At 42.5% G+C, this 17233-nt stretch overlaps 1 protein-coding gene across 1 annotated transcript in view; it reads right to left on the bottom strand.

The window, feature by feature from the left end:
- Positions 1-1989, bottom strand: part of SI (sucrase-isomaltase) — a 102934-nt gene extending 100945 nt beyond the window's left edge. Inside the window, exon 1 of the mRNA XM_033150581.1 lies at positions 1857-1989. Coding sequence (XP_033006472.1) covers positions 1857-1974 — 118 coding nt within the window. The 5' untranslated portion in view covers positions 1975-1989. The remainder of the gene's footprint in view (positions 1-1856) is intronic.
- Positions 1990-17233: the final 15244 nt, after the last annotated feature.

The following is a 17233-nucleotide window of genomic DNA, read 5'->3' on the forward strand; positions in this document are numbered from 1 at the left end:
CAGGGTCAGGGGTGCCAACTTGAATAAAATATTGTGGGAATCCAGGGAAACCCCATCCTGCACGTGACACAGTGCCCACCCACCATTTGAATGGGATTGCCCATCAAAGCCTCGACGACTCCTAGGAGTTGATCCTGTGTTCAGGTGTGTACAACAAATATTTTAAAAGGTAAAGGTACGTCCAGTCGCGGACAACTCTGGGGTTGCGACGCTCATCTCGCTCTACCTTACAACAAATATTAAAATGACAACATGCAACCACCCCACAATAGCATGTCAATGGACGCCTGTTTCTGTTCAGAAAAAATAACAGAAATCTTTCATTTCCTGCCTTTTAAGCTAACAGCTGAAAATGTGAAAACATCACAGAGCATGAAATACCTCTGTACTTTTTCCCTCATAGTGGTTGGTTTAAGCTACCATCTAAGGAATATTTTCTACAAAAAAGGCTTATTTCATAACAACTAATTTGTTCTCCCCCTACCCTTCTTCCCTCCCTCTCTCTTTTGCTATGAGTGTGGAAGTCTGATTTACTTCTCAGTTCAGACAAATTACTTGTATTCAATCCAATTTGCTTAGAGTGTCTATATATATTTTGAAAATGAATTGTTGCTTGTTTTGCTTTCGCCCTCCTGCCAACCTGTTCATCTGCTCGGATTGAATAACGTGTTTAAAGATGAAGATAAATGAAAAACTAAACAGACCGGGCAGGATCCTGCTGCAGTTAAGCACTTTTAAAGCCTCACTGACTTCAGTGGAAGAGTTAAGCACATATAACTCTCCCATCAAAGTTACAGGTGGGTAGCCGTGTTGGTCTGCCATAGTCGAAACAAAATAGGAAATTCTTTCCAGTAGCACCTTAGCTCATACCAAGAACAAACTCAGTTGGTCTCTAAGGTGCTACTGGAAAGATTATCCCATCAAAATCCCTGGAACGGATGCTAACTAAAAAATAATTGATTTTACCATATTATAACTACATATATATATATATATATATATATATAGAGTTTATTAAAATAAGCCCCTACTGGTTTGAGTAAATCCCAGCCTAAATAGAAAAGCATCAGTTTGTTTATCAGGTGAACAAACAAGAGAAAGGAAATTCCGTATGTGAAGTGTCCCAGGTTTATGGATGCAAGGTTTTCAGCACATAATTTCCACAGACATGGGAGAAGCGTCTATCATATCTCACAGCTCAGTGCTTTGAGTGCAAAAAATCTCAGGTTCAATCTCCAGGTTGAACTCAAAAGATTGCAGTCTTAAACCTTAGAGAGTCATGGCCTGTTGGGTGTGGACCAGTACTATTTTTCTAGAAAAACAGGTGCCGGAACTCACCATGATAATAGCCTCCAGGTAAACTGATTAATTGGCTTAACATTCATGTCATCCATTAAAGTTAGCTGTATATATTCACTAATTAGTTCCTCGCTGCTGCTAACCATGAGGCAACCTGCTTCCCACAAACGTTTTGAAGACGACGTATTTTCAATCCTTTTCATAAAAATAAACTTGGGTTTTAAAAGGCTGGAACCTGTTCCACTTGAGATGGGGGGGGGGGAAGTCACCTATAGTCCTTGAGCAATTCCCCAGGAAAGATACACCATATTTGTGAGACTGCTGCGGTATCTTATTCTACTGATCTATTGCCTAATTGCTAGACATGACGAACCAAATTCTTCACTTCTTAGTGGGACTAAAATCAACAAGCAAACAAAACACGTTGCTAACAGCAAGAGTAACTGGGGGCGGGGATAGTTTTATTTATTTTTGTTTCAGAAAACTGTGACAACCAGTGTGCTAGATTGCCATATGACTCACTGATCGCTGAAATTTGTGGATTTCTGAACCATTACCTTTGAATCCAGTATGGCCGGTTGCTAAAAGCCCGATCAAAACACTGGCAACAATCGCTGCCAAAAGGAAGAGGGTGATCAAGGAGACTTCCAATCCAGTAAATCCTTTCCTTCCCATCTAGCAAGGGAGAAAGAGAGAAACAAAAACATTAAGAAAAACACAACATTAAGAAGGAACATTCAAGGAAGGCGTAAATGAATTTAAAGCATTTGCTTGGGAGGGGGAAAATATCCTTTGATCCCTGTAGTTAAAATATAACTATGCCGTTTTCAAAAGCACTGACTTATACACTCTTCTGCACCATGCTATTAAAAGAACCATCTCCTTGATCTGGTGACTTCTGTTTCAGTGTATCTGAAGAAGTGTGCATGCACATGAAAGCTCATACCAAGAACAAACTCAGTTGGTCTCTAAGGTGCTACTAGAAAGAATTTCCTATTTTGTTTCCTATTTTGTTTCGACTATGGCAGACCAACACGGCTACCCACCTGTAACATCTCCTTAACGATTGAGATGAATTTAGTGAATTTTCGGGGGGGGGGGTGTTTCGTTTTGAGGAGGGGGAGGTCTTGTCTCAAGGGCCAAGGTATGTTCCTCCTGGGTAGAAAACATTGCACCAGTGAAAATGGAAACACTTCCAAGAATATTTTCCCTGTTTTGATGCCATAAAGTTCTTGGAAAAAATACGCAACCCTGGTTGATTATGTTTATTTGGAAAGGGAAGCCAACATGAGGATGGACTGAAATACAATTTAAGTTTGATCTCTTAGCGTGATTTGCAAGGGGGGGGAAATTACCAGCTGCTCATCTTGGCTGAAATCCCTAGGGAGACAGAATGCTTAGTAAAGTTAGGAATGATGCCCATCTTTGACAAACAGGCACTGCTGAAGTGTAAGGGCTCCACAGCCAACTGCTCAACCTTGTGTGAAAAATAACATGGAACTATTAATGTTTAACTGTATCTAGCAATAAAAATGCATTTAAACCAGGGTCTAGCATTCAGTAAATCAGTGGCTGGATTTTGGTTTGTCAACGGGTTAAACACATTTGCGTGTTGAGGTCCCCAGACCACCCCTCAAATAATTCACACTTCAGACATGAATTTAAGTTTAAGGTTTTTGGCATTAATTTGGCCAAAGCTTTATTCAAATACAAATTACGTGAGTGGTTGCTTAGGCATTGGTTCAGACTATCTGTCACTCTAGGGACTGAACTGACATTTGTCAGTAAGGGGAAAACCCTATTTGGGGAGAGAATTGGAGCCGGGGGTCTGGCCCTCGCCTCTCCCCAAATGTTCCCAAATGGAAAAATTCCTACCAGGCCCCTGCCCCAAGAGCAGACGACCCCATGACAGGCATAGCAAGGTCAAACACAGAGGCCTAGTAAAAGGGAGGGAGGGCAGGAGATCCGATGCACGCAGCGAAGAGGGGGAATGAGCAGCGTGCTAGACAATATATAGATCCTGGGCTGTCAATCAACAAATTGCAACATACAAATCCCCCCAGCTACACCCTGGACCCAATTACAAGAGACCATCTATCCTAACCCGCCCAGCAACAGGGGGGTGTCTTGCTGGCCCCCACCGCAACACGTGCTCTCCAGGAAAGAGAACACGCTTTCCCCTAAAATACAACAACTCCCAGGTTTTATTTTAACATCATCAACAACAAAAATCCATAATGAGGAAGAGTGTAATTGATTTCTAAAATAATTGAGTGTTCAAATATCTCTGCAATGAAGTAAATTAATTTAAAAATATATAAGTTAAAACTGAACTACCAGTTGCATTATTTCAATTCGTTCTTACCCCCCTTACCTCCGATTTTCTACACCTATGCATTTTGAAGGCTATTGGCCACAATAAACAAGAAACGAAATACAGTAGTGCCTGTGTTTTAACAGATTGGCTTGAAATGATTGTTAAATGACAGTAACAAAGTACTGTAAAGAAAAATAAAATTGCAAATAAGAACAGAATTACAGTATATTTTACATTTCATTATAGACTTTCAGAGTGACAAAAAAGGTGACAAAAGACCCTCACATTTATGTATAATTGTTTATATCCTATCCTTCAGTTTATGAAAGGGGGCACAATTTATGCCAGTTTTCCCTCAATCTACAGCCCCCTGTATCACATTCTAAGCCACCCTCCGCCCTGCAAGTTTCAGGAGAATATCATCAAGGGCTATAGAAGAAGGCAGAATTGTTGAGCTTTTTGGATGAAACCTCCCTTAAAATAGTAATTTTAATCTTTTGGAGCTGTTTGCACTGCTTTTTCCATTGTGTTGCCATACATCCAGGTTTTCCCTGACATTTTGTTGATTCGATGTCATTTTTATACCCGGAAACCAGAACATGTCAGGAATTTTCCTGTCGTATGGCAAGTCTAATATTATCTTGTCACATTCTCCACAATGTCATTACTACAATTGTTCAGCAGATAAGACACTCCATAAGAGTCAGTGCAATAAATCCCCTCCTTCAATAAGGGGCCCAAATAAGTATCACATATTTTTGCATAAAACGGGCAATAAAATAAAACGTGTGTGGTGGATTCGACCTGTTTTGTGTCACAAGGGCAAGAACCTTTCAGAGTATGGGATTTTAAAAAAATCAACCTGGGATAGATGCAGACGGTAATACATTAAATCTCGAGAGGAAAAGGGCTCTGCGTAGGTGGGGTCCGTAAAGCTGGTGTAAATATGGAGTTTCCTGGCCAAGCGAGGGTGGAATTCCCATCCCGAGTGGGGAACAGGTTTTATTGGCTGTGCTGCAAAGGGTTTGGAGTTCAATCTCCAGGATTCTGTAATTGATTGTCTGGAATGTTTCCAATTGTGGGAGCATAAGCAACAACTCTGAGTGCTCACTAGAAGGACAGATCCTGAAGTTGAGGCTCCAGTACTTTGGCCACCTCATGAGAAGAGAAGACTCCCTGGAAAAGACCCTGATGTTGGGAAAGATGGAGGGCACAAGGAGAAGGGGACGACAGAGGATGAGATGGTTGGACAGTGTTCTCGAAGCTACTAACATGAGTTTGGCCAAACTGCGAGAGGCAGTGAAGGATAGGCGTGCCTGGCGTGCTCTGGTCCATGGGGTTACGAAGAGTCGGACACGACTGAATGACTGAACAACAACAACAACAACAACAACAACAACAACAACAACAAGCAACAACTCGAGTGATAGGTTCTGATTTTTGCTACATTACAATTACCACATATTTGTCACCTACCTCTATACTCCTGTGGCTTCCTCCATGTATTGCTGCCAAATAGTCCGGTGTCAGAAATGATGCCTTGCCTTGCAGACTCTTAACTATATAGTGATTCCCTATCAGTTCATTGTATTATATTTTAACTAGGCTATCAGTAGATTATACACAAAGCCACAGGCAGATTGTGGGTTCTCTTTGCAGGCAATGGAATGATTAGTTAATTAATAATTTCCCCCCTTGCATATCAGTCATGCGCCATTTGGCAGGTACAATCACACATGCAGTTAGGTATCGTTTCTGCATTCGCCACCTTCGCCCTGAGCCACCGAATGACTCCCAGTTTATTATTTTAATTGGACTTTTGCTTATCAGCCTTTCTCCTTGTCTCCTGCTTAACGTCAGCATAAATCAGTTGAAGTTTCACGGAGGTTAAAAAGAGATGCCTAGAGTTCGGTCGCAACACAAAGGATGCAGCTTTGATCACTAGGAGCAGTAATTTGGAGTATTCGTGTAACACAATTGTGAATCATAAGAGGAAGAAAATGTAGAAAGTAGCAGGGGAGAATGCTCTGAATCTCCCCCCCCACCCCCGTGAAGGGTTCCTCCCCCCTTCTGAGGGGGGGGACCCACTTCCCTCTAGCTATCCATCCATTTTTCAACAAACAAAACACTGTTTGCACAATATCAGCTAACCATAAAAGCATTGCAAACTATATGTGATGTCAAATATAATGCTGCTAAACCACACTGGAACATTTCTTTTAAAATGACACAGTACAGTAATGGGGCTGTGGTCTGCTTTAGAGCACCCATGAAGCAGAGCAGTCGGTGAGAATGGGCTTTTTAAATCTGTAATCTCTGCCCCCCCCCCAAAAAAAAATCACTCACTCCAGATGCATTTGTGGCTGTAGAAGAAATCACAACATTATTCATAGATGTCTGTCCACAGAAAGCAGTTGTGATTTTCAGCTGAAAGGCTGCAGGGTGTGAATGGGTTAAAAAGTCCTTCCTTCCTTCCTTCCTTCCTTCCTTCCTTCCTTCCTTCCTCCTCCTCCCTCCCCTCCTCTGGTTGAAAGAGAAATGTGCTCATCTCACCTTTTAACCTCCTGAATTTTGACTTCAGTTCAAAATATGAACTAAAACTAAAATCCTTTGAAATCAACACTTTTCTGAAATTTGCAATGCTGTTCTCCACACCCCCTGCCCCCCGGGGGGGAGTGTAAAAAAATGCATATGTTGGGGTAAACAATTGCATAGAAAAAATGAATATATTAGAAGAAATGGTGGACATAAACGTGACAACATTGTTGCGAGGCTATTCTTCTCAAATGCAAGCCGAGGCAGAAACTGGCCAAGCTGAAGGCTGGGATGAATGAGGAAGTGAGAGAAATTGAAATTGACATCCCCACCTTCTCCTCCCTAAGGAAGTCGGAGGCAGACTGTGGGCTGCATATTCTTTCGAGAGAGAACTTTTTAAAAACACACACACTATGTGTGCCTCAACAGAAAATGTTGTTTGACCCTTAAATTCCAAGCTCTTTTCCAAGCCATCAGAAATGAAACTAAATAAATAAATAAACTTTTATTGTCACTGCATCACCTGTGTGCAGTAAAATTAAACAAGCCCCCCTCCCCTCCCGACATACATTCAGTCTTGTTCGCACTCTGTGTGCTTGTCAGAAGTCACTTGCACCACTGTTTTTTCCCATTTAGCCGCCCAACAGCCCATGGATTAAAAACTGTTCTTTAACCTGTTGGTGCGGCTGACTATACTTCTATATCTCCTGCCTAAAGGTAGGAGATTAAAAGGGTGCTGGTCGAGGTGTGAGTCGTCCCTGAGAATTTTCCTCGCTCTCCTGAGGCAGTGGTCTCCTGCGATGTCATCTAGTGAACTCAGCCCATGATATCATGGGCTGTATTCACCACCCTCTGTAGGGACTTCCTGTCCGTGGCTGTCAAACCAGCGTACCACACCATATTGGCCCAGATATAAGCTGCACCCCCCCCCTCAAATTCCGACCGTGAAAAGTAAAAGTGTGGCTTATATTCGCAACCTAACAAAAATTGGCTTTTATGCTCCAACTATTTCAGTTTTAATGATGGGGCGGAGGTGGGGGGGGATGGGATCTCTTCTTAATCTTCCTTCCACGCCCCTGCAGGTTCTTTTTGGATGTGAGTTCCCACAAACCCAGATCCCTCCCTCCCTCCATCTTCCTTATGGGTGGAGCAGGAGTCCAAAAGCCGGGCCAGGAATTCAAGATGGAGGCTCCCAGTTTTTGGAAGTGGAATCACGGCTCTGCCCTTGCCCTTTGCCCCATCTTTTTCCATGGTGCTGTGCTGAGGTGTGCCCTTCCTTCCAGTGGCGGAGCAAGCCTGGGATGGCACACGTGCCCTGCGCTCAGGGGCGGGGCGGGGCCAGCTGACCACGGGGCAGGGCAAGCCGGGGCAGGACGCTCTGTGGGGCCTCCTCAGAGTCTGTCTGCCTCCTCCCACTCAGCCGTCCTACAGCTGGGGGGAGGCGGCAGGTGGACCGTTTGGGGCAGTGCGGAGCCTGCGGGTGCCCAAGCCATCGCATCACTCCCAGGAGAGACGCGTGGCTCGGGCACACTGCAGGCCCCATGGTGAGTGCCGCCCGGCATTTTGTCACCCCCTCAGTGGTAGCATCCGGGAAGGTCCACACCCACTGCCCCCATTCTCCGCCCCTGCTTCCTGCCCCTCCCTGCTGCCAATGACTCGTCTCCTTCGCGAGGTGGGATGAGCCTGGATTCCAGCCACTCCCCCCACCCACCCTCCAGAGATTTGGGGATGAGCAGGACCACCCCTCCTCAGCCTCCCCACCTCCTGTTTGCCTTTGCCAGGCCATATATACACGGGGAGAGGCACACTCTCTCCCTTTTCCCTTGGCTCACGTTTCTCTTTTTTCCCTCAATGGGGCTTGCCAACTACCCCAATGAACCTTGGTTGTTGAATGCTTCAGAAGCCGAACACATTTACGGGTGTGATTGCCTGCAGAATTTTAAGGGAGCCAGGGGCGTAGTAAGGGGGGCAGGGGCGGGCCGCCCTGGGTTCCAGGGGAGGGGGTGGTGACACTTTGGCTGCCCCCACCCCACCCTGCCCCGCCGGGCGGGCCCCAAATGGGGGCATGCTGAAAGAGAAAGCAGGCGGGGAAGCAAAGCCGGTGCTTGAACGCGCCACTTTGCTTCCTTTTTTTCTCCCCTTTCGGTGCTGAAAGAAGACGAAAGGGAAGGGGGGGGAAGCAAAGCGGGCGCGCTCAAGTGCCTGCTATGTTTCTTTTTTTCCCTGGGGGCGTGGCGTCACGCTGTGAATGTGCGTCATGACATCATGATGCACGCACACGTCACGATGCCCCGCCCCCAGGGGTGCCTCTTGGCTTCCCGCCCCGGGCAACCAAGGGGCTAGGAATGCCCCTGAAGGGAGCGGCTTATATTTGGGTGTTGTCTTTCTTTCTCCCCCTTGAATTTTAAAGGTGTGGCTTATATTAAGAAGAGCACATTCATGAACACTGGTTTAAAATTTGTTAAAATTTTAAAATTTGTTAAAAAGGTGAAATACCTTGGAGTGAATATGACGGACAAGAAATTGAATTTATATAAGGATAGTCATTTCAAATTGTGGAATGAAATCAAGAGAGATGTTGATATCTGGTCAAACTTGAAGTTGTCACTTATGGGACGAATATCAGTTGTTAAGATGAATGTATTGCCAAGAATGTTATTTCTATTTCAAGTTCTACCTATTGTTGATAATGTGAAATGTTTTAAGGTGTGGCAGAAAACTATATCAAAATTAATCTGGCAGGGGAAGAAACCTAGAATTACATATAAACTTTTAACAGATGTAAAGGAAAGAGGTGGCTTCTCCCTGCCAGATCTAAAAATTTATTTTGAAGTTGCTGCCTTTTGCTGGCTTAAAGAATGGTTTCTGTTGGAAAATACTGATCTTTTAGACTTGGAAGGTTTTGATAATGTATTTGGATGGCATGTATACTTATGGTATAATAAGGCAAAGGCTCATAGTGGCTTTAAAAATCATATAATTAGAAAATTATTGTATAATGTATGGATGAGATATAAAGATCTGTTAGAAAGAAAAATACCTAGGTGCATTTCACCATTAGAAGCTAAGGTTAATAAAAGGTTAAATATGGATTGTTGTTGTTCAGTCGTTCAGTCATGTCCGACTCTTCGTAACCCCATGGACCAGAGCACGCCAGGCACGCCTATCTTTCACTGCCTGCCGCAGTTTGGTCAAACTCATGCTAGTCGCTTCGAGAACACTATCCAACCATCTCATCCTCTGTCGTCCCCTTCTCCTTGTGCCCTCCATCTTTCCCAACATCAGGGTCTTTTCTAGGGAGTCTTCTCTTCTCATGAGGTGGCCAAAGTACTGGAGCCTCAACTTCAGGATCTGTCCTTCTAGTGAGCACTCAGGCCTGATTTCTTTAAGGATGGATAAGTTTGATCTTTTTGCAGTCCATGGGACTCTCAAGAGTCTCCTCCAGCACCATAATTCAAAAGCATCAATTCTTCGGTGATCAGCCTTCTTTATCAGCCTTCTTTAAAAATGGATACTAAGTGGTTGAAATATAGTGATCTCTTAATGGAGGTTGACAACTATTTTAAGTTGAAGTCCTATGAACATCTTAAAGACAGTTTGAACAACTGGTTGCAATATCATCAGATTAATGATGTCTTTAAAGTGGACAATAAAAACTTTGGTTTCCATTCAGAAGAATCCAAACTGGAGACAGAATACAAAAGTGAAAAATCTTTCCAAAATGTATAATTTATTGCTGGAATGCCATACAAAGGATGAACAAGTAAAATCGGTCATGATAGAGTTGGCAAAGGACGTGGGGCACAATATTATGTTAAATGATTGGGAGAGATTGTGGAAGAAAGGTACTAAATTTACTGCATGTACTGTATTGAAGGAAAACGTTATGAAGATGATGTATAGATGATACTTGACACCTGTAAAATTGACAAAAATGTATCGTACATCTGATAACAAATGTTGGAAAGGTAAGGAAAAAGAAGGGACCTTCTTTCATATGTGGTGGATGTGCCCCAAGATTAAGGACTTCTGGGGAAAGATTTATAATGAGATGGAAACAGTGCTAAAAGACCCTTTTATTAAAAAAAAACAGAAGCCTTTTTGTTGGGAATTGTAGGACATGAAATACCCAAAAAAGACTTGTTACAGGTAGGTAGCCGTGTTGGTCTGCCATAGTCAAAACAAAATAAAAAATCCTTCCACTAGAGCAATACAGAAAAGCAGAGCTGATGTGATTGTACACTTTAGCTTTGTGTAGTGTTACATGAAAAATACTGCACAAAATGTACCGGTAGCTTGGCGCAATCAGGCGTAAGATCACATAGTGATTGTTTAGGGGTGCTGTTGTGTCAGAGCACACATTAAGCTGCAAATTAATCAGGGGGTCATAAAACCGCATCAAACATGCTTCAGTTCCAGAATGTGTAATAGAAACCCTTCTGATATTATACTATACAAACTGAGAAAGATTTATATGTTGGTACGAAGCAAGTGTTGAGCAGATTTCTTTTTCTACATAGATTTTGTAAAAGTCTCCGTAAATCAGACTTTCTGGATTGCAGTTCAAAGTTTAAAATGGGGACAGGACTGGTTACTTATTGCCACTAGATCTGAAGGCTTTCTTACTAGGTTTTATCTCAAGGACTTAAGTCTCAACGTTGAATCGAAAATGGCCATTAATCTCCTTCATACTGCTAGAACCACTCCCCTGTTATCAGATGGTTTAGTAAAACGCGGAACATAGTAACTATATCTAAATTAACATATTAGAGAAGAATGAATAAGGAACAACAGGCAAATAAATTTATAGAAAGAGTTTATTTGTGATGCCGAGGAGTGATACATTTCAGGACAATATCCAGCTGCATCTTTCTTTTGTTTTATTACAATTGTCCATTCCTGTGATGTCAATATCTAAAATTATGTATTCTGAAATTGGAAAGTACCTTTTAAAAAAGAGAGAGAAAAGAAAAAGAAATTTTACTGAGCCTTCTTCAGATGTTCATTACACAAAGGGATTAAAGGGACAGTGAAGTTACCCTGCCATCTAATGTCCACGCATTGAGCATGGATATTTGAGAAGGAGAAGACACCACACAAAGACTTCATGTCCTATGGGGGGAGGGGGGCTCATTTTCATAATATCAAAGTTTGTATAATTCACCAATATTCTTTTCCCCCACTTTCTCATCCTTCTTTCTCCCCTATTTTTCTTTTTCTCCTTAAGATTTTCATAAGTAATGGAGATACAAGAAAACAAGGAGGCAAGGAAGAGAGGCATTTTTAAAAAAACCAACTGAAGAGAAGGGAAAATGGAGTTGGGATAAAGAAATGCAGGGAGGAAAGAAGGAAGGAAATTGATTATTCACCTGGCTATTCCCAACATAACATGCTGCTTTGCTGTATCCTGTACCTTGCCCTCCCCGGTAATGAATAAGCAGAGTCACTTGGCTGTTTTCCCTGTCTTATTCTTATAAGATTGGTAAGTTTAACCATATAGACTACATCTCATATACTTAAAAACATTTTTCAGTTGAGAGCAGTTTGAACATTTTTCATTTATAACTAATGGACAGCTGTCAGTCGGCATGATCTAAATCTTTGAAAGTGCAAATCCATGTGCATGTTATAAAGGGCTTGTGTACAATTTTGTAACAGGAAAATAAAATAAATACACCAAAGGTGAATATTGTTATTTTGGTAGACTACGTTATTTTATACTCAGAGATATTTCAGGGGCAGGGAGAACAGGGAGATTCAATACTATTCCATATGGACCTTCAGCAGAAACATTCCTCTGGGTGATGCTCACCTATTAAGTCGAGAGGGTGACTACCCAAAAAAGTGATGTTTGTGAGGTAACAATCAAATTATGGAAATCCCTTGCCTAACACATTTGCCTAGCACATGTCCAAGAAACAACACCACTAATAACCAAAACCACTATCCTGTAGATGTCAGAAATCTGTCCCATTCTCCTTTACTTTCAGTGGTATTTGAGCAGGGGCGGAGGAAGGGGGGTGCGGTGGGTGTGGTCTGCCCTGGTTGAAGGGGTGACAAAATGCTGGGCGGCACTCACTGCGGCACCTGCAGAGAGAGACGCCTGGGAGAGATGCAGTGGCTTAGGCATGCCAAGGCTCCATGCTGCCCAAACTGCCTCTCCCCCAGCTGAAGGGCGACTGAGTGGGAGGAGGCAGGCAGACCCTGGAGGCCCCACGGTGTGCCCCAGCCTCGCCCCAATGGGTGGCTCGCCCTGCTACTATGGGCAGTTCGCTCTGCTCCTGGGCGCGCCGCCCCAGGTGCCCGAGCAGCTTCCTCTGCCGCTGTGTTTGAGCCCCTGTTTAATCTCTCGTTTTAATCACCTATCGTCAACATAAATGTCCCTGTGAATCTGGAGAGGTAGAACTGATAACTCATGTTCTGTTTAAAATAAAATTGCAGCCTCATAACCTGTTCCTAGTTGTGTCTATTCGGAAGTTAGTCTCACTGAGTTTTATAGGATATAGTCCAAGGTAAAGTGTGCATAGGATTGCAACCTTAAAGTTGAAAAGTTGACTGGCCTGCATAAAAATTCTTTTCTCTCACACAGGCAGTTTTAGTCCCTTGGCTACTCCTAGTGGGCATCCTAAAAACATGTCATTAAAGAAGGTGCATGAAATGGACCAAAGGGAGAATTTAGCCTTGGGCACTAGGCTGGAAACCTGTGCCTTTAGCCTTATTCTTGGTCATGTCCCTAGAGCCTGGAAATATAATAATAATTTTCTAATCAGCCTTCCTCCTTCCACTGAACGACTCTGGTTGCAAGGAGGCTAAATCTACTTTGGTGGAAAGGTTAGTACTGTGGCTTGGCACTGTGAAATGGCAGGCTTCATAGCCAACGAATAGTTGAGATAAGAGGCACAAATCATTTGAGGAAATTTGGTCTGACATTTGCAAATTTGTGCTGAATATTGACCTCCTTTGGTTTGTCCCTTTCATCTAGTCTGTCTTCTATTACCGTAGTACCAAAGTTAATGAACAGGTAGGTAGCCGTGTTGGTCTGCCATAGTCAAAACAAAATAATAATAATAATAATAATAATAATAATAATAATAATAATAATAATAATAATAATAATAAATTCCTTCCAGTAGCACCTTTGAGACCAACTAAGATTGTTCTTGGTATGAGCTTTCATGTGCATGCACGATTCTCCATAAGTCCTTTGGATCTTTCTTGTTTTCTCTTCTTCTTTATTGTTTCCTGAAACTACAAGGGTTTAAGCTCAGACGTGCAAGAAACAGTGTGGGGCTGCATGAGAGGCAACAGTTCACTGATCTATCCAGTTAAAAGTCTTTGTATGAAGGATTTTACACAGTTCCACCAAAACTTGACATATTGCCGCAAGTATCTGCCTGTGACACTTTGCATTCATGTCAAAATCACTAACAAACAGGGTAAGACACAAGCAGCTTGCCACCTAGGAACTGTTTGCTGGTTATCTGAACTCTCGCAGGGTGGGAGCAAGATCATTTGAGTGACAGGCTGACATATGCTCTAAACAATGGCCACACATTTTCAGCCGTAAACATGGAGAGCTCTCTCTCCTCATGCAATCAGGAATTTTGCTTTTTTTGTGCATGCAGGGACAATTACATACCATGGCTTGGATCTGAAGATAAATTAACTTCAAGAGGTGCACGGGATGAAAATTTTGTGTTGTTGTTGAGAAAATGAATAAAATAAAATATAATACAATATATATAATATAATATATATAAATAAAATATAATATTAGATAGATAATAAAGCATCTTCAAATGTACAGTATCTGTATTCCAAAAGGCTGCCATGCCACTGTTTGCATGAATGGATGAGACCTGAATTAACAACCCCTTGGATGGGCTACGAAGCTTTATAACATGTTTCCTATTTGAAAAGAAGGGCAACTTTATGAAACTCTCATGAAATTCTCTTTCTAATCTGCCCAATTTAGTACAAAAACATTTCTAAGTTAACATGGTGCATATGATAAGCCTTATGAATCTTTATTTTTTAAAAAAATCAATGTAAAATCTAAATTAAAGTATGACCTGACCTCCCAGTTCTCTGCAAACCAGCAGCAGTAGAGCCTCTCTGCATTCAAATGAGGACTGCGCTACATATGAAAATGAATTTGGAACAGAGATTGTGTGGATGTACAAGACAATGTGAAAATGCATTTTTGCTTTCAGAATTTATTGTGCTTAAATCCTGTTTTTCATCCAAGGAGTTTGTTGTAAGCCAATTAAACTATAATAAGGAGAAAATAGGGCCCATTTTCCCAAGGGGGAGTTCCGGAATTTTTTACCCTGGGGAAGACCCCGTAATTTGCAGAGCCTCCCACTTACGCTGAAATGACAGAGACGAACCGTAGCTGAAAAAGCAAAGCGTAGCCTTCCCATTTATTCCAAGATCTGTTGCAACAGAGGTTCCCCAGACGAACAGAGAACCCCGACTTATGGTACAAGGAGACTTATATACATTTCTGTTTCCATACAAGTCAATGACACGAAAAGAGTGGGAAAAAGGGATTTTACATAAGGTAAGTACATTTTACTGTGTGATTGGATTTGACAATGGTGGTTGAGTGCTTTTTCCTGTCCATCCTTTGACTAGATAACAGTCCTGTATATCTCTGTATGCAGGGTGGAGCCGGCGATTGGAATTTCCTGAATTGCAAATGTCCATGCTTTTGTTATGAATAAAGGTGGTTGTCCTTGTTTATAGTTGACGTCTCGATGTTTATTTCTTGCTGCTTTGGTAGTAGACCCAACAGGTGGCGCGCGTCTGGCTGATGGGTTTAGATTATGCAAATGGTCAAGAGGCTGGGTGGAGAGGCTAATCCAGCTGCAGGCGATAGGCATGGGTGGGGTGCGGAGATGTGATCAGATAATGAGCGGTCAGATTTGCATCTGAACATCAGGATTGTCGCTGTCCGTTCCCCCCCCCCCAACCTGCCCTTCTGCTTCCGGAAAGAAATGGATCAACATGGCTCTCTCTCCCTCCAGGTGGCCTTGCCTTGGACCTGGGCTCCGTGGGTCCCCTCTCTGTTCATTGGGGTGATAGTGGGGTGCAGATGGGGTACAGGTGGGGTGCACTCCTATTACAAGTTCATGGGAGAATACACCCCCCAAATATATATATTTTTCACAACAATGCTCTGAATTTGGTTAGAATGACACATAGTGACTGGCCCAATGTCTCCCAGTGAGCTTCATAACTGAGCAGGGATTTGAATTTGGGTGTCCTTGGTCACAATTCAACATTCTAACCACCAAACCATGCTGAGTAATCTTTTTAAAAATATATTATATGCCACCCAACAAAATGATAGTGGAGTGTGTGTGTGAAAGTGAATGGGTTCACTCCTTCTATTTCATCTCATCCTGATACCAATTTGTTCTACCAGAAACCTCCAAACGGACTACAGATTTCTTCTAAGAGGGCAGGTGCCCATTTTAGTTACAGACATCATTGTTCAAAGCAGAGATGTGTGCTCTTCAGAGACCTGGGAGGGTGAAAAGGAAGACTCTGAATTCAGACTACATTCAGCAGATGCATAGTTTTTATTTTACAGCTCCTTCCTTCCATACAGCTCTCAGATTCTTCTTTTCAGAATTCTCCTTGCCCCCTTCCAGGCTAGCAGTATGTCCCAAGGCAAACAAGTCTGTGTTTAGCCCAAAACACTTTGGAATCTTGGTCTGGGCAGATTAATTGATCTGCAATAAACACTGCAGAATGGAGAACCATAGACATATACGGAAAGTTATTGATGGGGTGGATCCAATGGTGGGCGGAGCCAGAGCTGCAATTGGTGGAGCCAAAGCCCCAAGTGTGTAAAGCTTTACATTATAGAATCATTGGATTTTAGAGCTGGAAGGGACTACAAGGGTCATCTAGTCCAACCCCTTGCGCCACAGTAATCTTTTTGCCCAATGTGGGGCTCAAACCCACGGCCCTGAGATTACGAGTCTCATACTGTACCGACTGAGCTATCCAGTTGCCCTGACATTAAAGAACAAAAGATCTGCAACAAGGCCTTCCCCCTCTTCCCATTATTTTATTTTACACAATTTATACACTGCTTGATTGCAAAACAAACAAACAAACAAACCTCAAAGTGGTTTACAAAGAGATCCAATCCCAGTGTCAGTACAACGTACTCTTGATGCATGGCTTGGTTTGAGAGGAATGTTGTTTCTTCATTTTTTTATTATTGGATTCCTCTGCTATAATATTGGCAGACATCAAGATGTAATTAGGTGCCCTCTCGCTTTAGGGCGAGAGAACGGAGAAAAAAAGTGTCACTAGAGAACTTAAAAACATGAGATCAGAAACACTCTCTCTGACTGTTCCTTATCATTTCGATTCTTCTCTAGGCTGGGAAGGGTCCCCCCCCCCCGTTTTCTTTTCCTTTTTTTTAAAAAAAAAACAAACCCAAAAAACCCCAAAATAGAAGTATGTGTGGGTGAAGGAGAAAGATAAAAGAGCCACTGCTGCGAAGCAGAGAACAGAGAGGAGAAAAGGCAGGTGAACTCTTAAGACATACAGGAAGCTGCTCACAGAGAGAGCCTGCTGCGGAAAGGAAAGCAAAAGGCACGGTGCTGAGAACAGTAACCAACTCCAAATTTCTCCTGACACCTGGTTAAAAACCTGCTAACTACAGAAAAAAGTGGAAAGTTTAAAAGGCAAAGACTTCCACGCTGAACCAGGCAGGCGAATACTGTGAACGATGAAAGCCGTTTCAGGGGAACAAATAATCTTCTACTGTGGTTCGATGTGCAGGGAGAAAAACAAAGATCTCTAAAGCAAGGGTATTTATTTATTTATTTATTTATTTATTTATTTATTTATTTATTTATTTATACCTCGCCCATCTGGCTGGGTTTCCCCAGCCACTCTGGGTGGCTTCCAACAGAACATTAAAATGCAATAATCTACTGTATTAAACATTAAAAGCCTCCCTAAAGCAGGGCTGCCTTCAGATGTCTTCTAAAAGTCTGGTAGTTGTTTTTCTCTTTGACATCTGGCATTCCACAGGGTGGGTACCACTACCGAGAA

Source organism: Lacerta agilis, chromosome 5 (assembly GCF_009819535.1).
Source record: "Lacerta agilis isolate rLacAgi1 chromosome 5, rLacAgi1.pri, whole genome shotgun sequence".
NCBI lineage: Eukaryota > Metazoa > Chordata > Lepidosauria > Squamata > Lacertidae > Lacerta > Lacerta agilis.